This window comes from Trichechus manatus, unplaced genomic scaffold, assembly GCF_000243295.1.
Source record: "Trichechus manatus latirostris isolate Lorelei unplaced genomic scaffold, TriManLat1.0 scaffold00026, whole genome shotgun sequence".
In the NCBI taxonomy this organism is placed as follows: domain Eukaryota; kingdom Metazoa; phylum Chordata; class Mammalia; order Sirenia; family Trichechidae; genus Trichechus; species Trichechus manatus.
Genome location: NW_004443962.1, coordinates 17,518,120 through 17,543,492, shown reverse-complemented (window position 1 = coordinate 17,543,492; position 25,373 = coordinate 17,518,120). Strand labels below are relative to the sequence as shown.

Sequence of the window (25,373 nt, the reverse complement as noted above, 5' to 3'; positions counted from 1 at the left end):
GCATACACGATCCGGTATCTTGACGTTATTAACAAAAAAAAATCTACGCACACACACAAAACAAAACACCATGCTAATGTTTTGTTTTTCTTTACTAGATATCTATTGTGAAGTATTTTGCTGTGATAGAGGTGTGGGTCACGTGCAGTTTAGTAGTTTGCTAATTTTGGTTCACAGTGTTCTGCTGGCGATTATTAGCCTAGAAAACCGCAAACCTAAAGTTGTCATGAGTGATTAGTCTATAAAATGGAAATGGAACGAAGAGGAGGCTGATACAACAGGCTGAGTACTGATAAACTCGTGGTACCCCGAAGTCTGTGAAAATTCTGGTTTAATGGGGAAGCAAATAAGAAATTAACTTCTCAACAAACAACAACGAATAATGTACAACCATAGAGGCATTCTGAGAGAAGTAAATATGTCATTGATTTTAAAGGGCAGTATTATCCAGCAGAGAGCAGATCAATGAAAGTTGCATAGGTTTTCAGATGCTCTCCATAAACCATTCCATCCAGAAAACTATTTTAAAATGTGCCATAAATCATTATCTGCTCAGCAACCAATGAACATTGAGAAAGCTATATCTACCCCTATTTTTCTGCTTCAGAACAATCTGAAATGCCTTCATTTTTTGCTAACTCGTAGGTCTGGTACAGTTCTTCTGATGGGATACTTGGTAGATTGGTACCAAATAGTATTTCTTTTAGATCTAATGTTTTCTCATAGTGGAAAATACTAGAAGAGAAAATTGATACACTGTCTTTAGAAAACTTAAAGTACTCAGTGATTATTACGGTGATGACTGCTGCACTCTTTTAAATGAATTGATGAGATTTATTGCTGTTGCAAAGACAGAGGGGGCAGGATACAGATAACTGCACAGATTTGCTCCATCCATACAAAGGTGGAGTGATGAATCAAAATGATAAAGATTAAAATTTTCATCAACTGCCTCAACAATCTATATGACCCTCCCCTCCCCTGGGAATCTGATGTTCAGCCACTACAGTGTTAGAAATGAAAACTATTGATCCATTACCAAGTATTTTCTGAGCTTTGATTTTCTAAGGTTCTGTGTGATTTCAAAGAGAAATGAGGCATTCTATCCACTCTAGGAGCTTAAACTAGTAGAGGAGATATGATGTGTATTCAAATAGCCATGTTATAAAGTAGAATGTGGTATGTGTCAGAGAAGGGAGAACTTGTTTATGGGTGGTAAGATCAGGTAAGTCATGATGTAGGATCCACTCTACATAGATCATGCATTATCCTAATGTGTCTTCTATCTCTCAGATTATGTTAACTTGAAGTTTTAGTTTTAAAACCTCAGTGGGAACCTGTTACTTCCCAAATTTAGTCTTTCAGTTGATTTTCGCCACATTTCAAATATCCACACACCCTGGAAAACAAAACAAAACAAAACCCAACACACTTGCACAGTTCTGCCTACCCTTGCAGCCTCGTCTTGTGCCTGATCTGCTTGCTCATCATGGTCCAGCTCGAGGGCCTCCTTCCAGTAACTACCCAGTCAAGGTCTGTCTAGTCTCAGGGGCTTTTCACATGCCCTAATTCAGCCTGAGATCTTCTTTCTCACACTCCATGCCTGGCTAACTCTGTTCTCACAATTTTGGGGAAGAGCTGGATTAGGATGTGCACAAAGGGAGAAGAAAGTTTGGAACACTATTTTGGGGGAAATCATGCAGGGCCAGGCTACTCTGTGTTCAGCTGTGAGCAGTCAAAATTTTTTAGACAAGGAATGTTAATATTAGAGTTAGACTTCACAAACATCTGGCAGTAATGTGCCGAACACTTCAGAATACAGAAAGGTGGGAGCAAGAGATTCCACTTTTCTTGAAAAAGTCTGGGGCAGTGGTAATGAAGGCCTAACGTAGAGAATGTATGAAAGCATGATTTACAAAGATGGTGTGAGTGATTGATTAAATGGGAGTGACAGATGGGGATGGAGAATTTTAAAATGGCCCTTATTTCAGGTAGATTTACTATGTCATTATCAGAAATAAGAAAATAAGAAGGGAGAGGAAGAGATGTTTTGGAGCGTGTCTTAGTTACCTTGTGCCACCATCAAAAAAAAAAAAAAATCATAAGTGAGTGGCTTTAAATAACAAGAAATTATTTTTTTCACAGATTTGGAGGTAAGAATTCTAACCCTGGGGGCGGGGGGTCTTTCTGTGTCATAGCTCCAGAAGTTCCTTGGCATTCCTTGGCATTTCTTGGTGTTCCTTGGTGTCTGTCTTCCTCCTGTGTGTGTCTCTGTGTCTATACTGCTCTTTTTGATATTCCAGAGGTGATTAGGTTTAAAACTCACTCTACTTTGATATGATCTCATTAATATAGCAAAAGAAAGCCCCTGTATCCAAACAGGGACATATTTAGAGGTACAGAGGTTAGGGTTTCAACACATATTTTGGGGGGAACAATTCAATCTGTAAGAGTGGGAAATATTAATTTTGATATGAGCTCAATAAACATGAAGTGGTTGGTAGAAAGAAATGTTTATATTTGGAAATATCGGGCTAGTATTCAGAAAAAAATGGGCAAGCCTGGCAATAGAGACTTGGAATCAAACTATATAGATGTTGTTATGGATTGAATTGTGTCCCCAAAAATGTGTGTCAATTTGGCTAGGCCATGATTTCCAGTATTGTGTGATTGTCCACCATTTTGTCATCTGATGTGATTTTCCTGTGTTATAAATTCTACCTCTATGATGTTAATGAGGCAGGAGTAGAGGCAGTTACGTTAATGAGGCAGGACTCGAGATTAAGTTGTATCCTGAGTTAATCTCTTGAGATATAAAAGAGACAAGGGAGTAGAGAGACAGAGGAACCTCATGACACCAAGAAAGCAGTGCCGGGAATAGACTTTGTCCTTTGGATCCAGGGTTCCTGCACTAAGAAGCTCTTAGACCAGGGGAACACTGGTGACAAGGACCTTCTCCCAGAACTCACAGAGAGAGAAAGCCTTCCCCTAAAGTTGGCACCCTAAATTTGAACTTCTAGCCTCCTAAACTGTGAGACAATAAATTTCTCTTTGCTAAAGTCATCTATTTGTGGTATTTCTGCCATAGTAGCACTAGATAACTAATACAGATGTTACAGTTAAAGATGAGGCCAACAATGGATAAAACCTAAAAAAGCAGGAGAGGCAAGAATAGCCTTGATGACATAAAGAGAAATATAAAGACCATACAACTAAAGGAGATGAATTTGGAATAGTATGAGAGATAGAAGGAACATAAAGAAAGTGCATTATTTCAGGAAATAAGGGGGAAATGATTGGTAAGAAAAAGAGAATTGTTAACAGTGTGTATAAATGGAGGTCAAAGAGAAAGACATAAAAATTCTAGCTCTTATAAAAGAGAGGAGCAGTAGGAGGGTGCATACATGAAATGTGGAAAAGATTGAGGAATACTGTTTTAGATAACTGACTGGAAAATAAGCAAGTGATGAATGGAGAGATTTCCAGAAAGCATGAGGACTCAACTAAGATTAAACCAAAAAAAAAACAAAAACAAAAACCTGCTGCTATCAACTTGATTCAGGCTGACAGTGACCCTTTAGGGCAGAGTAGAACTGCCCCATAGGGTTTTCAAAGAGTGGCAGATGGATTCAAACTTCTGACCTTTTGGTTAGCAGCTGAGCTCTTAACCATTGCACCACCAGGGCTCCCAACTGAGGTTAGCATAACACAATTGTAGGGTACTCAATAAATGATGTGCTATCCCTTTTCCTAGCAACATTTAACACTCCCTAAATCAGAGAAGAGCCCTGGTGGTCAGCAGTTCTAATCCACCAGATGCTCCTTGGAAACCGTATGGGGCAGTTCTACTCCGTCCTATAGAGTCGCTGTGAGTAGGAAACGACTTGATGACAATGGGCTTGGTTTTTTTGTTTGTTTGTTTGTTTAGATCAGAGAGGTCAAAGAAACTATCAGGCTTACTCAAGGTTGGGCGCTGGAGAGGTCAAAATAAGAGAAAATCTGATAGATTCGAGATTAGGGTGCCCGTAGAGGGCCACTGAAATATGTCAAATGCTAAAAATATATTTTGTATTGCAATTATTTTTATCATTTAATGAAGTTCTCTAAAACATGATAATTAGTGACTACTTATTTGAAAAAGTCAGAGTTTTTAGTTGCAAGCAACAGAAACATCTTTGGCTGTCTTGTGCAGAAAAGGAACTTGGTGAAACACAGAATCACTAGGAAGGCTGCAGGGCCAGAATCAGGCAACAAAACCATATGAGAAGGATGTTGACTGTTGGTGACTCTGAACATGGAGGCCTTAGCTTTCACCTCCACCAACATGGTCTTGGATGCAGGCGTCACTGAAACATCAGTGCTATGTCCATCCCCTAAAAACTCACTGCTGCCAATGCCATCGATCACCTGCGGAGATTCTCTTTGATCTGTAGTTTTCTTGTGTCAATAAAGTCTATGAATAATTCCAAGTCTGGAATTATGCACTGGAGTTTCAGGGCCTTGATCTCATGCTCAAGTCCTAATTTTGTGGTTGTCTGGATTTTCTTTCAGCTTTATACTGGGAGTTAAGGTGTATAAATCCTAACAATACCGACAAGGAGAAAAATCCCCATCTATAGGGAAGAGGTTTGCATGCTGGGCAGCTGCTGTAATGACCATTATAATAGTATCCCTCCCTGTGAAATGACTCCAATCTAATGTGCCATTTTTGCTTTTAAATATTTAGGATGTTTTCCGTATTTTTCTTTTAAAAAGTAACACAGCAATAACTACTTTGCACAATGAAAAAATGATTTTCTTTGTACACAGGTATGAAGGTAGAATTATTAGGTCAAATGACACAAATATATTTTAAAACTTTGATAGACATCCCTGCAGTGCCCTAGCGAACATTTCCACTAATTTACACTCTCCCCAGGGGTATAGAAAAGTGTCAGTGTTCCTACTGACTTGCCAACCTTGGCTATCCTAATTCTATTAACCCTTTCCCAGAATTACAGGCTTAAAAAATAACAGTCTCGATTATTGGTGAGGATTTTTAAAACCTTTTCATGGTTGCTGACTATTTTCATGTGTTCTTTTGTTAACTGGCAATTTATGCTTTTTGATAATTTTTGCTCATATTTTCTTTATTAATTTAACATCCATTAGTTTTCATTAATTTGTTATTTCTATTTATAAATAACATCCACTTAATGGCATTAAAACTTTACCTGCTTCCTGTTTTGTTTTTAAATCAGTTTATCACGTGTCTTTTAATTATATATATATACAGGTAGTCCTTGACTTATGATGCATTCAAGTTACCACTAACCACACTTGGGACTGTCCGTTTCTTTTTGTACGTCCTACTGTCAGTAATATATATTACATACAATGTTGCAGCACATAATTTCCTGATGTTATCATTCTCAGATGTTCACTCACTGACAAATAAAGATCAGATTTATAAAGACACTGATAATAAAAGGCAATATTAATGAAAAATAAAAGGGGATTCAACTTACATCAGAACCAACTGAGAGTCGTCAAAACAGAACCTCACTGTAAGTCAGGATGTATATATAGATATAAGTGCATTCATTTTTTTCTTACACTTTCTCACTAGCATTTATACTAAGAAATCCTTATTCACCATGCTGAGATACATATTTACTGATGATTCGTCTAGCTTTTCCCTTTTTACTTTAAAATATGTAATATATCTGGTATTAATTTTAGTGACTGGTTGTTTAGTACAAACAACTTTATACTTTCTGTAACTAATGGTTCAAAATTCATTTGTTGAATAATCGTATTTTCCCAATGTTTTTTTTAATTTATTTATTGTACTTTAGATGAAGGGTTATAGAACAAAACAGTTAGTACACATATTATTCTATGACATTGGTTAACAACCCCATGACATGTCAACACTCTCCCTTCTTGACCTTGAGTTCGCTATTACCAGCTTTCCTGTCCCCTCCTGCCTTCTAGTCCTTGCCCTTGGGCTGTGTTCCCCTTTAGTTTCATTTTGTTTTATGCACCTGTCTAATCTTTGGCTGAAGGGTGAACCTGAGGAGTGACTTCAGTACTGAGCTAAAAAGGTGTCAGGGGGCCATACTCTTGGAGTTTCTCCAGTCTCTGTCAGGCCAATAAGTCTGGTCTTTTTTTGTGAGTTAGAATTTTGTTCTACATTTTTCTTCAGGTCTATTCCAGGACCCTCTATTGTGATCCCTCACAGAGCAGTCAGTGGTGGTAGCCAGGCACCATCTAGTTATACTGGATTCAGTCTGGTGGCGGCCATGGTAGTTGTGGGCCATTAGTCCTTCGGACTAATCTTTCCTTGTATCTTTAGTTTTCTTCATTCTACCTTGCTCCCGAAGGGGTGAGACCAGTGGAGTATCTTAGATGGAGGCTCACAGGCTTTTAAGACCCCAGAAGCTACTCACCAAAGTAGAATGTAGAACATTTTCTTTATAAACTCTATTATGCCAATTAAGCTAGATATTCCCCAAGACCATGGTCCTCACAGCCCTCAGCCCAGCACTTCAGTCTCTCCGTATCCCTATGATTTTAAACAAACCTGTATCACATGTGACATTACTATATGTGGTATTGTTTTGCATTTTTCATTTAGTTCCACTGACTATGTCATTCTTAAATTAAAGAAAAACACTGTTTTAATTATTTTATGTATATAAAATATTTCATGTCTAGAAGTACAAGTCTTCCTACCCTAATAAAACAATCATTATTTTAATTTACTGCCTAATTCCTTTTACAAATTTACTAAAAACTCCTCCAAAGTAGTTTTTAGATATGTAAAACAAACACAATCCATTATATTTGCTTTGGGGAAAGTTTCCATTTTAAAAATAATTTATGTTCCATCCAGGAATTAAGTATTTCCTTTCTATTAAAACAACAACAAAAACACTCTTCTCTTATTCTCTCAGGTAAAGCAGTATCAATTTCTGCATTGAGGTTCTCCGTATTGTTAATGTAATTCATTCATAAATGTTTTTATATTTTTTCAGCTTTTTGAATGGACATTTTTATTATATTCTTAAAGTGTTTATCATAATTAAATGTAAAACCTATTGGTTTTATATATTTATCCAGATAACTGAACAGCTTAAAAACCTGTTAATAGTGCTAATATTTTCTCTCATTAATGTATAACCGTTTTTTTAGTTATTAATCATATTAGCTGGAAATATTGATAATTTGTTTCCTTCTTTGCCATTTCATTTTCTTGCCCTATTGCATTGACTAGAACTTCCAGAATAATGTTAAATAGTAATAATGATTATTGGTATGTTTCAACTTGGCTAGGCTATGGTGTCGTTGTTTGGAAAAACTGTTGTCTAGACTCTGTTATGAAATAACTACATGTGATTAAATCAGTTGTTCTAAATAAAACAGGTTACCCTCCGTAATGTGGATGGGTCTCATCCAATCAGTTGAAGGCCAAAAAAGCAAAAGGAAGTTTTTCCTAGGGCGTATGCTGTCTCCAGACTATAAATAGACATTTTGCCAGAATTCCTTCACTCTTAGTCTGTCACCTGACCTACGGATTTTGGGACAGAAGACTGCAGAAATTTCCAGCCTGTCACTGACCTACAGATTTTGAACTTGCCATCCCCCACAATCACGTGATCAATTCCTTAAAATAAATACCTCTCTCTCTCTATATATATATATCTGTAATTTCACTAGTTCTGTTCCTCTACAGAATCCTGACTTGGACAGTATCTTTGCCTTATTTCTGACATTAATTACCGTTGAGATTACCCATCTTTTTCCTGTTAAGAAAGACATCCTCTATACTTAGCTTACAAAATTTGTGACTATTTTAAAAAATCAAGAACAGAGGTTGAATTATGTCATATATATTTTTGTTAATTATTGGAACTACCTCATGATTTTTCTCCCTTGACCTTTTTATGTAATATATTTTATTAATATGTTGATTTATAGTGGATTATCCTTAGGAAAAAAAAATCCTACTTGATTATGCTATATTTAAAGTTTAAAATGATTTTTTATTTTATTTATTAGTATTTAATTCTAATACCTGATTTAACCATAATCATGTGTTTTACATTTATTTTGAAGCAATTTTAAACTTAAAGAAAATTTCAAGAATAATGCAAAGAACTTCCATACATCCAACAGCCATTCAAGTTTTGTCAGGTGTTCAAATAATGCCTTTTTTAGCAAAGGGTCCAGTCAAGGATCACATGTTGCATTCAGCTGCCACGTTCCTCTAGTCTCCCTCAATCTAGGGCAGTTTCTCTATTTCACCTGACTTTCACATCCTTGACATTAGATTACAAGCCAGTTTTTCTATAGAATGTCCTTCAGTTTAGGTGTGCCCAATGTTTTATTATTATTGCAGAAATATCAGAAAGGTGATGCTGTGCTCTGCTCACTGCATTCTATCACTTGGCACATGGTGTCATTTGTCTCAATACTGGTAGTGTAAACTTTGATCACTTGATTAATATGACATTAGCTGTGTTTTTCCACTTTTTTCCTCTTTGTATTTATTAAATATTTTATGGGGTACAATTTCGAGACTATGTAAAACACATTCCTTATTTCAAGTTCTAAAACCTACTAGTTTTAGAATCTGTTGATATTTCTGGCCTGATTTAATTATTTCTGTGATGATTGTCAGATGATAATTCCTGATTCCATTATTCCTTTTACATTTATTAGTTGGCATTTACCATAAGAAATAGCTTTATGTTCTCTTTATTTAATAACTATTGCTTGATTTATATCAGTATGATAATCTGTTACTATCATTATTTATTTTTATGCTCAAATTGTCCCAAAATTGTCCAAAGAAAGTCTTTTTCAAGCTGGCTTTTGGCATGCCTCATTATACTTTGAGCGCTTCTTTAGTTTCTGGCCCAAAGATATTCCAAGCTTCATTTTTTTTTTTTCCCCCAGCCCTGGAATTAGCCATTTCTCCAAGTAATGGTTGTTCCTTATAATGGAAAGTAACATTTTAAAACTAAGGTCTAGGTGCTAGGTATGCTCATTGCTACTGAGATATCATTGTTCCAGGGTCCTCTCAGTGGGCAGTGTTAGGAAATACATACACACATTTACAATTTACATATCCTTCTGTCTATCTGTCTGTCTGTCTGTCTATCTACCTATCTACCTATCACCTCCCTTCGATTAAAAATAATGAATAAACACTAGTAACTCCAGTTTCATTCCAGCACTACAAGGTTCATTTTAGCTTTCCCCTTTTTCATATCTGTACTTCTCTAATAGTGAAAAAGTGGTTATCATTCATCAGCCTTAATACATCTACTTATTTGGTCAATTCACCTAAATGTAGACAAGGTCCTACTCCTCCCAAACCACCTGCCACTTACATGTCCTTCTTACATGGACATGGGCTCTGCAGTGGTGGCAGTCCACTCAGAAGCCTCCTTGCATGGGTCCAGGCACAGGTTGGGCTGCTTTCTCAATATGTCTCAGCCTGCTTAGTGGCTAAACAACAAAACAAAGGGAAGGGATTTTATTGTATTTTGTAGCATAATTTATTTGTTAGTCAGGTAGACCTAGTACATGATAAATTTTAAAGACAGTCCATATCATCCAGCCGAGTGTTATACAAAAAGAAATGTTGCCTATTTAGAGTAAACTAAAAACAATGAATATATACGTGCATGTGTGTATATACCATCTTTTTAACATTTTAAATGTGTGAACTCAGAATGTTGTCTAATATTTTTAAGAGTACACAGTTTTTTTTTTTCCTTTTTCTTTTTTAGGTACTACTTGGAAAACATAAATACTGCAGAAGATGATTTATGCTGGTTTATGGTATTATTTTAAAATAGTTGAAAGGATAGTTATCCTTCTTTAAATGGTTATGGTAAAACTTCTGTAAAAACTAGCACATCTGTGAGAAGTCATTTATGATATTATGTAAATGTAAATAAACATAACTTGCGGTACAGGCTCAGTGTAGCTACAATATAGAGCTGATGCAGATCCAATATGGAATAAATCTTCCTAATCATCCTCAAAATTCTGACCACAAGGTATTAAAATCCTTATTTGTGCAATGATTCAAGATTTAAATACAGCTGAGCATTCATTGGTCTGCCTTCCAGTTGCTTTCTTCCTAGCATGGAGACTAGATTTTTACATGGAGCCAACACTGGTGCCAGTATTAGTACTAAAATAACTTTGCCTCTCTTCCTATATTTCCTCTCTTGTTTGAGAGGGACAAATGCAATTTAGAGTAGGATGTGTGTGGATATAAATGGTGATTTATTTTAATAACTAAAAGGTAGACTGCAGGTACATATAGAAATCTTGGAGATAGTAGTTAATTATGAGTGGATAGGCTTGATTCAGGTAAAACTTGAAATCCTCACTACAAGGGGAATACCAGGTTAAAACTATGTGCAGTAATAGTCCAAACAATTTAGCCCCAAAGTTTCACTTATTCTCATTATATTAGCTATGTGGTTGCCAAGGCAGATAGTGACATCTTTAAAGTCTAGACCTGAAATGATTAACAGCCAGTCAAGGGGCTATTGTATGAAAACTTAAGCTGAAGAGTAGGAAAATTAGTAGAGTTCAGTGTATAAAATCCAAATCGGAATTCCAGGTAATCATTGAGATTCTCCATAACCAACAAAATTAACCCTAAGGATCAAATTTAACTAAAGAAGATTTCAAATTCTTATTTTATTAGAATGTCTTAAAAATGAAAAGTGCAAGTTCATTTAGAATGCAGTGGCAAATCTTTTGCATGAAATATTGTAGGCGATGTTCAAGTGTTGGAAAAATAATCAATGGAACACTACGCTAATTAAGGAAGAAGAAAGGGAGGGAAAAAGGAAGGAAGTAATGAAAGAAGGAAAGCAGGAGAGAGGGAGGGAAGAAGGACGGGAGGAAGGAAGAGAGAGACAGAAATAGAAAAAGGTACCTTCTTGGAGTTCTGGGTAAGAGATTTTGGTCACCATCAGAAGTACTTAATGGGATTGTAAAACTGACGTCTAAGAATTTAAATCCTAAAAACAATGAGTTTTAGATTGTTCTTCATAAAAAAAGAAAATTATGCTTCCTAAAATTTGGCTCTTCAATAATTAAATTAAAAAAGAACCTATAGACATTACAACTGAAACTCAATATGGATATTCTATGATTAATAAAATACAGGAAATGTGGATTTTTAAGTGTGTGGATTTGAAAAGAAAGATAAACATGTTGGCTTTACAAGGAGTCCCACTCTCATTTTCCACAATCGTATTTGTTTAATTAAAGTTATTATTCAATCTACCACTTTTCTGTCAGTTTGTTGTACTTTGGTGGCTTGTGTGTTGCTATGATGATGGAAGCTATGCCACTGATGTTTCAAATATCAGCAGGGTCACCCATGGGGACAGGTTTCAGTGGACCTTTCAGACGAAGACCGATTAGGATGAAGGACTTGGCAATCTAATTCCAAGAGAATTGGCCAGTAGAACCTTATGGATAGCAGCAGAACATTGTCTGATATGTACTGGGAGATGAGCCCCTCAGGTTGGAAGGCACTCAAAATATGACTGGGGAAGAACGGCCTCTTTAAAGTAGAGGCAACCTTAATGACATGGATGGAGTAAAGCTTTCAGGACCTTCATTTGCTGATATAGCACGATTCAAAATGAGAAGAAATAGCTGCAAACATCATTTCATTTTACTTGGATCCACAGTCAACACCCATGGAAGCAGCAGTCACGAAATCAAACGTGACACAACGGCTGCAACAATGGGCCCAAACATAGCAATGATTGTGAGGATGGTGCAGGATCAGGCAGCATTTTGTTCTGTTGTGCATAGGGTCACTATGAGTTTGCACTGACTCCATGGCACTTAACTAATTAATGATGCAATAAATTTCTTGACAAGGAATGTGATTTGAATAATAGTGGTGAAAATCATTTCTGGGGTTCTATTTAACAGTGCCATGACATTTAAGAATTTATTTAGAAATAGTTTGCAAAAATTCCAAAGGTTTTTTTAAACATTATCTCTCATTTTCTCATATGCAGACTAGGTCATTTCTAAAACAATACCAACCAATAACATAAGGACTCAACATGAAACTTACCCAATCTACACGGGTACCTGTTATGGATTAAATTTGTAACTACCAAAAACATATATTGAAATCCTGGTCCCTGTACTTCTGGATGTGATCCTGTTTGGAAGTAAAGTTTTTCTTTTGTTATGTTGTAAGGTCAAACCAGAGTAGGGTGGGTACTCAACCTAATCACTTTTCAGTTATAGAAAAGGGCAGAATAGATACAGAGACACACACAGGGGAAAGACAGATGCCATGTGAGGGCTGTCTACAAGGAAACAAATGCCAAGGACTGCTGGCAGTCACCAGAAACCAGGAAAGAGGCTCAGAGAAGGGATCAACACTTCTGAGACCCTAATTTGGACTTGCAGCCTCCAGAACTCTGAGAAAATAAATCTCTATTCTTTAAAGCTACTCACTTTTGGTAATTCTATTGTGACAGCACTAGATAACTAAGAGAGAACCCATGTAAAAATGATACAATAAACACATTAAAAATATGAAAAATGGTGTAAAATGTGGTGAATGATTTTTTTTAAAAGAATCACATCTAAAAAATAGTATCTTTCAGGATTTCCTTTTTTGTCACATATCCATGGACATACTTAAAGTTACAGTTTAAAAAAAAAAAAACCTAGTTTTTGGAGCCACTATTCTCTGGCCTCAAGAACATGAGATTAATCTTTTTTGTGATGAGCATACAGGTTTATTTCATTTTATTTTTAATTTTTACTGATACAAAGCTGTAGTTTTTGGTCTGCAGAGGTCTTAGATGTAATTTGATGCAGTGTCATATAGGAGAATGATGAGGCAGGCAACAGTAAATGTCTCTCATTGATTGCTTAGATCCCTAAAATAGTAGTTCTTGATTTTTAGTATTCATCTGAAAACCTGGAGAACATGCCATATTTGCAAATTTTGACCCCATCCCCAGAGAGTAGGATTCAGCTTTTCTGAGAGTTGTTCTCAGGAATATGCATTTTGACAAGTGTAATACAACAAAATGTTGACTTTGTTGCAAGGTAAGTAAGTACCACGATTAGAGAAACATTGCCGTAACACGTGTCTCTATCCGCAGTAAGATCAGAAGGACCAGGAAATCATAGGAGAAGGACCTTTGGAGAATACATGAGCATTATTAATGGAAAGGATGCTAGAGTATCCTGTTTATTTTATTGGAGTTTAGGGTGATATTTTCTTAATTTTTGATCTTAAAATCTGTAGAAGTGGTGGCATGCAAACCAAAAAATCTCACTTTAGATGTGGGTCTCACCACTTATTAACTATCACAAATTAATGTTTATATATAGTGTAGCCTTGACTTCCACAGATGCAACATTTAATAACAACTAATCATAAATTCTCCAAAGGTCACTATATTGATTTGTACATTTGCTGATGCAAAAATTTGACTTGTGTACCTCATGAGGCAGATGTGTGGAGATGTCATTTAGCTAAAGGATTAAGTTTAGTGAAGCGTGCAGCATTTTTACTTTAACAGAGTGTTTTAGATGTAATGACTCTCATGAACCTATATAATCTTACTTTCTTTGTGAAAAAGTACCACCAGAAAATATTTCAGATGTTGAAAAGTAACTATCATGTGATGGGAATATATATATAAAGGGAAAAGAGGCTTCCAGGAGAAATGGGATGCAAGAGAAACGAGAGCTGATGCAAACACTTGCGGATTTATGAAGTAGGATAATTTTGAACACAAGAGCAACAATATTCAACCATATTTTTAAAGCTTTGAAAGCTGAAAATGGACAGTTTGGGGAGAGAGAAGGAGTTGTCTTTGCACAGAAGTAAGCTAGGTAAGCAGCCTTGGAAAGTCTGAGATGTTACCATGAAAGTCACAGTATATGTCAGTCTACTGGTTCTCTGTCTCATGCCAAGGAAGATGAGTTCTAGGAGTATTTGAGGGTGAGACACTGTCTAAAATTAAATGAAATGGTACAGGTTTACTTCACCATAGGATTTTAAAATACACAGTTCTTTTAGAGCAGTAGTTCTCAAAGAGTGGCCCCTGGACCAGCAGCATCAGCGTTGCCTGGGAACTTGTTAGACACTCACATGCTCAAGCTCCACCCCAGAACTAGTGAAACCGAAATTCTAGGGTAGGTCCCACTGACTTAAATTTTAACAAACCCTCTACGTGATACTGATGCATACTGCATTTTTTCCTCAAGTATCCTTCATAATTGCCAGGTGATGATTCAGAAGTGATGCTGTTCTAAGAAGCCACCCAGAATTCTAAAGAAGAAAAGCTGTAGACTAGATGTTAAGGGAAAGAGCAGTCAGCTGCGAGGGCAACAGGCAAGGAGAGACCCTGGGCAGCAGGCAGTGGGCGCTGATGCTGAAACTGCCCACCAACCGGGGCAGGTGTGAGTCTCATGGTAATTAATGGTGTTTTATCATCATCATCATCATCATCATCATCATCATCATCATCATCATCATCATCACCTAGTGACAGAGAATGATGCTCTAGGCACCATGCTAGGGGCTTACACAGATCATCTAATTTAATCCTTACATTTAGGAGAATTTAAAATGTTCATATTATCTCTACTTTACAGGTGACAAAACTGAGGCTTGAAGGTTAAGCAGTCTATCCACTATTTTATTTAGGTAGCAAAAAGGGAAGTTGAGATGTGAATCAGGCACCTTCTTAACCACTGTTCTTTAGTGATACTGCATAGCACCTTGGAACTAAGGGCGGCCTCACAATTGGGTAAGCAGAAAGAACAGCATTTACTTACTGATTAGTCAGGTCGGATTTTCAGAAACTATCCAAGGGACCAACATGGGGATTGTAAATTTGAAAAGACAATTTGATTCTGTAGGAAAGTGCTGAAGGGTTTGGAGAGAGATAGATGCCAGCCATACATAGAAGCAGAATCTTTCATGTGGTGAAAAACATGTGAAATTGTTCACTACAGATTACAGCCAAGAGTGATCATCGTGTGTACCTTTTGCCTGGGTTAGAGCTGAGGCCCTGAGTAGGAAGCCGTGTGAAGACACAGTGTGAAGGGACAACAGGAAAGGAACTCCTGACACAACCACAAAGCTGAATGTCCCAAGGAGAAGTGGTTCAGCCATCTGGTACTAGAGACCAAATGCCCACATCCATACATTGTCAAAAAACACCCCACCCCAACTCAGCCACAGGAAGAGACAATTTTTTCTTCATCTATTATAAGTACATGCTTCGATACTCATTTTTTAAAATTTCCAAGAGGTGTGCTGAATAAGAAATAACAATAATATTTTGAATGAGACAGAGATGGGTTAGAACTCTATCCTAAGTCAACAGGGAGCCTTGGGCAGGTTCCTTATCCTCTCCAAACTACCTTTATTTTTTGCATATTTATAATAAAATTATTAAGATGTACTTCATACTGATAAATGAGAATTAAGTGAGACAATGAATGATCAGTATCTGGCATTTAGTAGGTTCTAATCCATTCTTTAAAGTTAAATTTAATTTCAGTTGCACTGACATGGCAAGGAGGTGCATGCAGGATGATCTAACTTCATTCTAGCTCTCTCCCTCTTGGGAAGGTCATATTTGTAGCTAAAAAGTATACAGATCAATAAGAAAAAAAAGGGGGAGGAGCTTTGGGAATCTGGTGGGAAGAACTCAGACTTACACATTTAGTAGTCTTTAAAGTCACAGCAAAAATTTTCCATTCCAGCGGAAAATGCTTTGGATTTGAGTCCACGTATCACTTCCTGTGATCTTGAGTAAGTAACCTAAATTTAATGAACCTCTGTTGACTCATCTGGAAGCCAGGGAATATAATGCTTAGTATAAAACAGTGCACAATTCCTAGCTGTGGTTTCTAAGAGCTCTCTAAAGACATTAAAGGGAGTAAAGATACTAAAATTGTGAAGGAATCTCAATATAATCTGGAGCTGGTCACTGAATAAAATCTGTTCTAAGGGGCCTTAAGTCAACTAGTCATTGCCCCTTCCCCTATCATTGAATCAGGTAGAAATTCTCCTTTTGTTTTGAGTGGTCTGTCCTTGTGTGTGTGTGTGTGTGTGTGTGTGTGTGTGTGTGTGTTGGTGCGTGCTTGTACGTGTTTTGAAGGAGCTGGTAAATGAACCCATTTACATGTTTACATACCTCTAGTTACGCTTATGTATTTAAATGGATTGCTTGAGTTCCAAATCCTGATGTCTCAAGTACTAAACTGCCAGGAAAGTGTACTATGCTTTGACTGTGATGGGGACTTTATAAGCCAGTAGACATGCCTTTACAAGCAATAAAATGAAGCTGTCAGCCATTGCAAATGGACCAAAATAGAGGTCACATGATTAAACCACCCTGCACCAGACAGTCTCTGATGTATTTTATTCCAGTTTCAATTTATTAATCAGAAGAGTTGGGAGAGCAATAATCTAAACGCTGCAATAATCAATTCCATAACACATTAATAGAAGCTACAGTCAAACTTTGCCACACCACTGACTGCATTGGAATCTTGACAGAAGCCCTAGGGCCATGCCTAATTTGCATTAAATTTACATAAAATTGTAAATCAAGACTACATGAACACAGCTCTAATATTTGTTAGTGCTTAGGTCTTTCCTGATAGATGGATTGAAACTGATGGTTGTTTGACTTCACTTGCAATAAAATTGTGCAGCTGATCAGCTTTGTTCTCATTCTGGGAAAGGGACCCAGGAGAGCTATAGTTTGGGGGCATGTGTATACCATCTAGGGTTTTCATCCTGTAGAACAGTAACTCAGATGTGCCTTTGGAAACCCCAATCTAGAAGGAGATTGTTCCCGATGACTTTGAGAATTCTTATCACTGGATTTGTTCACAAATAACTTGCCACTAAATGAATATACAAACTACCTAGAAAGCTGGCCAGCTGAGACAATGTCAAAGCCTCTGGGAATTGTTATTAAAAAAAAAAAAATTTACTACTCTAAAAACAGAAAATTAGTGATAGTCTTCAGGCCGAGGATAGATAAAACCAAATCTTCTTAAATTCAGCGAAGCATCCAGCACCTAACAGGGTGATAAACTGAACTTCACCTGGTTAGAAGCATTCTCTGTGCTCTGGTTTCCCTGTTTTAACTCTTTCTAAGACCTGTGGTGCTTGCTGTGTGTTTTCACACTCAGGGCTAGGAGAAAGCATTCTCACCAAGGGTACTGGCTCACAGTGGCAAGTGTCCTCACTATATATTCTGCTTAGTCCTCTCATTTTGAGACTATCCTGCTAGAAAGCAAACAGATCCTTAAGTGCAATAATGTATTCGGAAGTGTTCTGCATCCCCTCCCCACCAGCCAGGAAAGGTTTTGCAAATACTTTGTGTATTATGATGACTCTATCTCTCCCTTATTACCATCTATCCCATTTTTCTTACCTTGCACGATCAAGTAAACTTGGGAGGTCTTGGGCTCATGCTGTGTCTGAACTGAGCAAGTGTAGGAACCCTCATCATAGACATCCACCTTCTGGATTCGGAGGCTGTATTCCAGAGAATGGCGCTTCTCCAGCTCAACCCGGGGATCCAGAGACCACTTGTCATGTCCAGCGAAAATGATGCCAGAACGGTTCAACCAAGCCACCTTTGAGTTCTTATCATCTACAACGCACCTGGCAAAGCAGAATAACAATGTTAGAGCCTTAACCATAACTGAATCTGTTTTCATTCTCCACACAATCAGACTCAACAAGACCAATAAAAATAATAATTATATGCAAGATGAATCATTGCCATGTCTTTTTTTTTTAGTCCTAAGTGTCTTCACAATTTTTCCTTTAAGATCTAATTACAATTATAGTCTCATGGGACAACGCAGTCAATTGGCATAACATAGTTTATAAAAATCATGATTTGCATCCTAGTGAAGTGAGTAGTGTCTGGGGTCTTAAAAGCTTGCAAGCGACCATCTGAGGCACAAATATGGGTCTCTTCTCACCAGGAGCAAAGTAAGAAGGTAATGAAAAGCTGAGAGAAGAAGTAAGCCTACACAAGCCACACCTTCATCTACCCTGAGACGAGAAGAACTAGATGGTGCCTGCCTGGCTAACAACATTGACCGTTCTGACTGGGGTCACAATAGATGGTCCTGGATAAATGGGAGAAAGATGTGGAGCAGAGCTCAAATTCTTATTTAAAAAATTAAAATTGAAAAAAAAATCCAGAAAAACTGAAACAGTAGAGAACAGAGGACTCCCTAAGACTATAGCCCTGAGATACTTTTTAAACCTAGAACTGAGCCTATCCCCTGAGATCAACTTTTAGTTAAATAACTAAATAGCACACAAAATAAAAGATATTACACATAAGATTGGGGGTCCACTTAAAAATCATCAGTATGAGAACAAAAGATCAATAATTACTCAAAAACAAAAATGAGAAGATAAGGGAGCAGGGAAACTAGAGTACTAGAAATGGAACAAACAGAACACAAAGAGAATGTTGACACATTGTGATAAATGTAACTAACGTTGCTGAAAAATCTGTGAAAATTGTCAAATGGAAACATAACTTGCCGTGTAAATTTTCACCAGAAACAAAAACTCAATAAAATATTTAAAAAAATAAAGAACCAATTACCATCCAATGGATGAATGTCACTCTATCAGACTCAATTCAGCTATAAACAATCTGAGTACATGTAATGCAGGCAAATACATTTAACTGAGAATTGACTTTCCACTGTATTATCTCCTTGTCTAGGAAAAAGATCATTCACATAGAATTCTGTCTACCTAGGTTTTAACTCTGAGATTTAGCCTGCTGATATTGTGGCGCTTTTACTCAGTCTTGAACTGCACTTTTCTTTCAAAGGTACGTTCTGATTGTCTTTTGTGGTGGAGGTATGAGTTACGGTCCACTACCTCTGTAGTAATTAGACTAGATTTTAGAGTTTGCCTCTGATCCTTACAAGTTTGGAATGTCCACTCCAGGAGGGAGAAGAAGTATGTGAGCACCAAGGCAGGTCCAGTGGTAGGTGGATAGCTGTGTGTCAAGGGGTCGAAGCAAGTATCATCTGGCATAACTCTAGTTCCAGCTGCAGGAGACAGCAGGTTGGTTGTCTCCTGGCGATACAGGTTGCTACCAGAATTTCTGTCCACATTAGAATGAGTTCCACATTTTATGGGGCATGAAGAAACGAATATTATAGTTAATACTTCAAGGAAGGTGAAGTAGAAATTGTTTTTTTTTTTTTTTTTTAATTACTACTTATTTTAGAAATATAACGGGGTCTTTTTCTCTCAAAAGACAGTGGGAAAAAATCTGGGTTAGTGGAGAAGGGACAGAATCCTTGGGATGGTTTAGCTTTCTCCTTCAACTCCAGGAGGAGTCTGGCAATAGAAACACATAAACAAGCAAACAAAACTTCTCTATCCTTTTGGCAAGATATATGCCTAGCCTAAAGGGAAATTGCCTCAGTCTCTGTTCACAGCTGTACACTCAGCTGCTTAGCACTCTGGGATGTGAGGGGATGGACGGAAGGAGCCAGGAGAACCACAGCAGAACAATTAAAAAAGCATGTGCCCTGTTATTTCCTAACCAAGTCATATCTAGGTTTTCACTCAGGTCAAAACAGCCAGGCATACAAATCTCACACCCATGTATAGTCAGGAAATGGATGCATAAACCACATGCTGTCCACCACAGAGACATAGAAGCCAACTTGTATCTCTCATAAGGAGAAAAGATGAATCTTTTAAAAATACCTCACCCATGGCACAAAAGTTCCCCCTATAGTACAATTTTTAGATGAAATTTACAGTTTATTTAGAGTGAGAATTTCATTTACTGAATTGGGCGCCAGGATACTAAGGTCTCATTTTCTTCTCTATCTACTTGTTTTCATAAATATCACTAGATTAAGCCATCATTTAGTATCTCTATTTCCCAGTACGTGATTTTCTGCCATGCAGATATTGTTAAGACTAATCAAATGCATTTGATAAATTTGAGCTAACTTGATGGCTGTTTGCTGCTTCATTTCAGCCTTTATTTCACTTTTTCTGTTCTACTCTTTGTGGCATAATTTCTGTCTTTGCTGGTGTTTATACCTCTCAATGTAGATTCACTAGTGAATTAATTAATGGGCTGTTTGCTGTCTTTCTCTAGATCATTAATGAAGTTGTTGAATATAGATTTGCTGTGGGGTTTTTTTGTACTTAGAAAAATATGCATTTACTCCTGTAAAAACATTTTAAATCTTCTGTCATGTTTTTCCTGGACTTTTGTTACCAGCCAGCTCAGGAGAATAGTGGCCAGATATTCTACATTACAGAGAGATACTCTGAATGCCCTTTAGCCCAGAATATGGTCCTAATCTCTTCATTCTGGGGGGAAAAAAAAGAAGAAGAATATGTACATCTTCTCCTCAGTTATCGACATGGTTAGGTTCCAAAGACCAGATTGTTATGCAAAGTTGGCGTTATGCGAAAATGGAGAATGACCACATCAGATCACAAAATGGAGGGTGACTACATCACTACATAACTGCCAAACCACTAAGAATATATGTTACATAAAAATGGCCTATAAGTCAAATAAAGACAAGGATTTGATCTTATTCATCTGGATATCCCCCTGAACTACTATAGCATAAAATAGACACTTGGTAAATGTCCGTTGTGTGAATTAATAGTGAGATACAGGACATATGGTTACCTGTTTTCCACCCCCATCCCAAGTTCAACAGCATCCATGCATAAACTGGGGAAATTTTATTGTCAACACAAGTAGCATTTCAAAGCCAGGTCTTTAGGGTCCTTTGGACATTTTAGCAATTTTCATCCATGGAAAAGTTAAAATTATCATACTGATCATTCTTCCAAATTATTCACTGAGACTATTCAGATCTATCTTACATAAAGAAGTAATTGTCTATTTCAAGAAAATTTCCAGACCCATAAAAATGCATGTACTGAAACAATAAATTGTATAGAAATTTGGTTATGACAATCTACATAATGTCTTATTTTTTACATTGAATTTCATCCATATATATATTTTAAACTTTGGCTTTCAAACAAGTAGAAGGTATATTAGAATGCACAACATACAAATACACTAATACTTTTTACTGACTCAGTATGGTTAGCCAAATGCCAAGCACCAGAGCATATATGGAATATTTTAAAAGGAAATCACTTATCCAGATATTGAAAGAATCTTCTTTTTTATGTTGTCAGTAAAGTAAATATATTGAATCTGTAAACTAGAAAATAAACCTTCTACAATGTTTCTAAATCTTACATACTAAAAAATGAACAAAAGAATAACTTTTTTTTTTTTTTTTATTTTAAAATCTTGATTTAAGGTAGCAACTATTTTTAACCAGAAAAAGAGCACATAAGAAAAAGAAGGCAAGGACCAAAGTAGTAGCTACAATTTGTAGATCTCTATGTTTATTAAATGAAAATAACCAGCCACACAGGGTCATCATATGCCATGTGGCTGTTAGCATATGCTAATACAAATTCATAACTATGATCCAGTATACACTGATTTGCCAGTAAGCATCAATGTGCTTTGCATGTAGAAGGTAAGTACGTTTAACTGTGCATTAGGCAGGCCTGTAGAGTAAATGAGAATTATTGTGCCACGCCATCATAATGTGATACTAATAAATTATCACCCACCCAGAATGCTTCAATATGAAACAAACTAGCTCAAAGCTGGACACCTGATGACTTTACCTCCAAAATGAGCCTTGCTAAAGCAGAAAAAGTATGAAGAGATGTATTTAAAAAAAATCCATTAACATTATGTGTTGTTTGATTAAATGGAAAGTTTTCTCCAGGAACTCACAGTATTGCAAATATACCCAGGATTTAGAAAGGACAGCATCCTATAGGGTGTGGACATTGGTGGCACGAGGATAGGGTCAGAGAATGTCTCTCCACTTCTGGTGGGATTTTTAGCAGTCAGATAAGGATAGGTAATGAGAAAATCTCATTAGACCAAGAGGGCTTTCCATTGACGAATCCTACCAGGAAGTCACTGAGCAGGCTGGGAGGTCAGAAGGTAAGAAAAAACTGATCTGTAAGAAGGCACATAACCTGCAACAAAGTCGAAGAGATTCACAACTCAAAGTTGGGAGATTCAAAGAGTCACTAGCAAGCACAGAATGGTAGAAGATGAGTCACATTATTACTAATTTAGGTTGTATAGTATGTCATTGATATTCTATTTATTTTGTTTTATGCCTTAATTGTTATGATTTTGCTAAAAGCCTCTTTGGAATAATCTTTCAGATATTTATTGATGACTTCATATCCCCCTTCCTACCATTCTAAATTTTATATAAGATCTAAAATTCTTCAACCATGGGTTCTCCAACCATGGAAAGTAGAATTGGGATAACCCACAGAGAACCCAACCTGCCTGCTGAACAGGTTTGCACCTTATTTAGTAGACTGCACAGAAGCAGTAAGTTATTTAGGGCTTAAAAATAAATGTATGATTTCTGTGGGATAATCTGGAGTAGGCATATAGTTTTTGTTCATGGGAGCTCCTGGACTGGTGGAGTGGATGTAGGGTGTTGGCAGAACCAAAAAGGAATTCCAGCATACCAGAGTAAGTGCTCAAGTCAAGTGAGCTGAATGCTCTAAGAGAATCAGAAAGGGGAAACTGAGTACAAGAGGCAATGACATTAGTAGGTGTTGAAAGATGAACAAATCTCTCCAAAAAGTAGATAAATTAGGAAGGGTGCAGAAAATGACAAAAGGACAAAGTGAATATTTTCCAAGTGCAGGTTTTTCATCTTATAAACTAACTCTGGTTATAAAACTCCAAGACTCATTCTCCGACACATCTCGTCTCCTGCTGGAGAATTATAACCAAGAGAAACAATCTTATTTTTAAAAAAACTTATCTTATTTCAAAAATGGCACTCTAGGCAGAAGCACCATGCCGTCCCTCCACAGCAAAGGTCCGAAAAACTAAGCTGAACAGAGAAAACAACAATCATGAAACCCTAAAGCATCAAATGAAGAGATAAAGAACTCAGCCAAGCAACAAATGGAATGAGAAAACTGACAGAGAATGGAGACTGAGAAGAGATTCATGCAGAGGTCCCCTATCAGCTAACACAGCACAGATCCACCGTCTTGGACTCCTATCAGAGACCAGCAAACAGGGGGTATGAGAAAGCAGCTTCATGGAGCTTCCAGCAGGACAAAAAACAACTGGTAATTTGTGATATACGCTTTCCCACCCCCCACCTTTCTTCACCCCCACTCGGCCTCTTTTGCTTCCCACGGCCACAGTCTCTTGTCCAGGAAGCACCGGCTGCTTGGATTCCACCCACCCAAATGGGCCGGCTCTATGAGTGCCATTTGTTGGCTGCTGGTGTTGCTTTTTTCTGCTTCTTATGATTTCTTCCTTAACTCTCACCACCTCCCCCTCCTATCGCTCAAATACCTGGCTCCGTGCACCATCTTTGCTTCTTCCTGAGGGGCTGCGGAGCTCCGGTAATTTGTGATATATGCTTTCCCACCGCTATCCTTCTTCACCCATACTCGGTCTCCTCTGCTTCCCACGGTCACAGTCTCTTGTCCGGAAAGCACCGGCTGCTTGGATTCCACCAGCCTGCACTAGCTGGCTCTCTGAGTGCCATTTGTTGGATGCTGGTGTTGCTTTTCTTCCGCTTCTTTTGATTTCTTCCTTACCTCTCACCACCTCCTCCTCCTTTCGCTCAAATACCTAGCTCCATGTGCCATCTTTGCTTCTTCCTGAGGGGCTGCGGAGATCCATTCGAGTGCAGAGCTGCTTACTGGTCTGGGCTGCCCCGCTGGTAGGATCCTGGTGCTTTTCTTCATTTGTTTGTTTTGAATTGTTTCTTGTTTTCTTTTCCTTTTCTTGAGTTGGGAGCCTGTTCTGGCCAGGCGGTCCCGCGTGGCTTGGAAATACCCTCGGCTTGCATAGATGTGCAGAGGGACCAGTGAACGAATTTCTTTTTTCATTGTTTTTTTTTTTTTCTTTCAACTTTTTTGTTTTGTTTTCTTTTCCCTCTTTTTCCCTTTTGGTCTTTCTTCATTACTCGGTTTCTCATCTCTCTATATCTTCCTTCTCTTCCTGTTCCCTGAATACTTGGCTTTGTATACCTCTAGGCCTTCTAGCCAGGCTGTACTGCAATACCTGAGAACAACTTCCCCAGACCTCATAGCCGCACCAGTGGGATCCCTGGGAACTTTGCTGTTCTTTAACCTTTCCGATTTTTATTTATTCATTCTTTTCTTTTCTTTTTTTTCTATCTCTTCCCCTTTTTGTTTTTCTCCATTTCATAGTCTCTCATCTCTCCACTCCAACAGCAAGCTCCCCTAGCATTCTTTTTTGTCCATTTGTATGTTTTCGGCTCCTGTTCCTCTCTCCTCTCTCCCATATCTATCTTAGCTCCACACATAACAATCGCCCTGCTAAATCCTGCCTATCTGCACCATGCGCTTAACATCACACCACCAAGCAGCACAGGCATGGCCTACTGGAACCTGCCCTACACTGATTATCAACCCGCCCTGGTGGCTGTAGTAAGTGCCACAAACAACCCGTCTCAGTAACTCCTCTTCAGCTAGACCTGCCCTGCCGTACCATATCTGAGTGACTGACCCTGCCAACTGGAGAAGGAGGAGGAAAGTATTGTGCCCACAGACAAACAAACAACAAAGAACACACAGCCTGCCTACTCAGAAATAGCCAAATGAAAAAAAAAGTGACAAAACAAACAAATCTATAATCAATAAACAAGAAAAACAACTACTGAATGCCCCGAAGACAGTAGATGATATCAAACCATTTACAAAAACAGGACAGGATGGTTCCAGTAGGGGTCCAAAATAAAACACCAGATGACTTTCCAATGGAAGAAAAGGCACTAGAACTACCTGACAGGGAATTCAAATCTCTAATACTCAGAATTTTCCAAAAGCTAAAGCAAAAAGCAGACAAAAATGAGGAAAAAATAGACAAATTCATGGAAAATACAGACGAAAATTCGAAGAATTCAGGAAAATAATGCAGGAACAAAATGCAGAATAAATTTACAACTAGAAATTATACAAAGACAACAATTAGAAATCCAAAAGATAAACAACAAGATTTCAGAAATGGGCGGTTTCATAGAAGGGCTGAGAAGCAGATTTGAAAAGGTGGAAGACAGGATCAGTGGAATTGAACACATACACTTGGATACAACACTGTTTGAGGAAAACTAAGAAAAAAGAACAAAGAAAAAAGAACAGACCTTGAGAGTTATGTGGGATACAGTCAAAAGCAAAAATTTGC

The 25,373-nt window shown here is 37.5% G+C and overlaps 1 protein-coding gene across 2 annotated transcripts in view; it reads right to left on the bottom strand.

Moving 5' to 3' along the window:
* LSAMP (limbic system associated membrane protein) overlaps positions 1–25,373 on the bottom strand; it is a 739,725-nt gene that overhangs the window by 299,202 nt on the left and 415,150 nt on the right. For both annotated transcript variants that reach the window (XM_004373664.1, XM_023728853.1), the window contains exon 2: positions 17,478–17,710. In XM_004373664.1, coding sequence (XP_004373721.1) covers positions 17,478–17,710 — 233 coding nt within the window. The remainder of the gene's footprint in view (positions 1–17,477; positions 17,711–25,373) is intronic.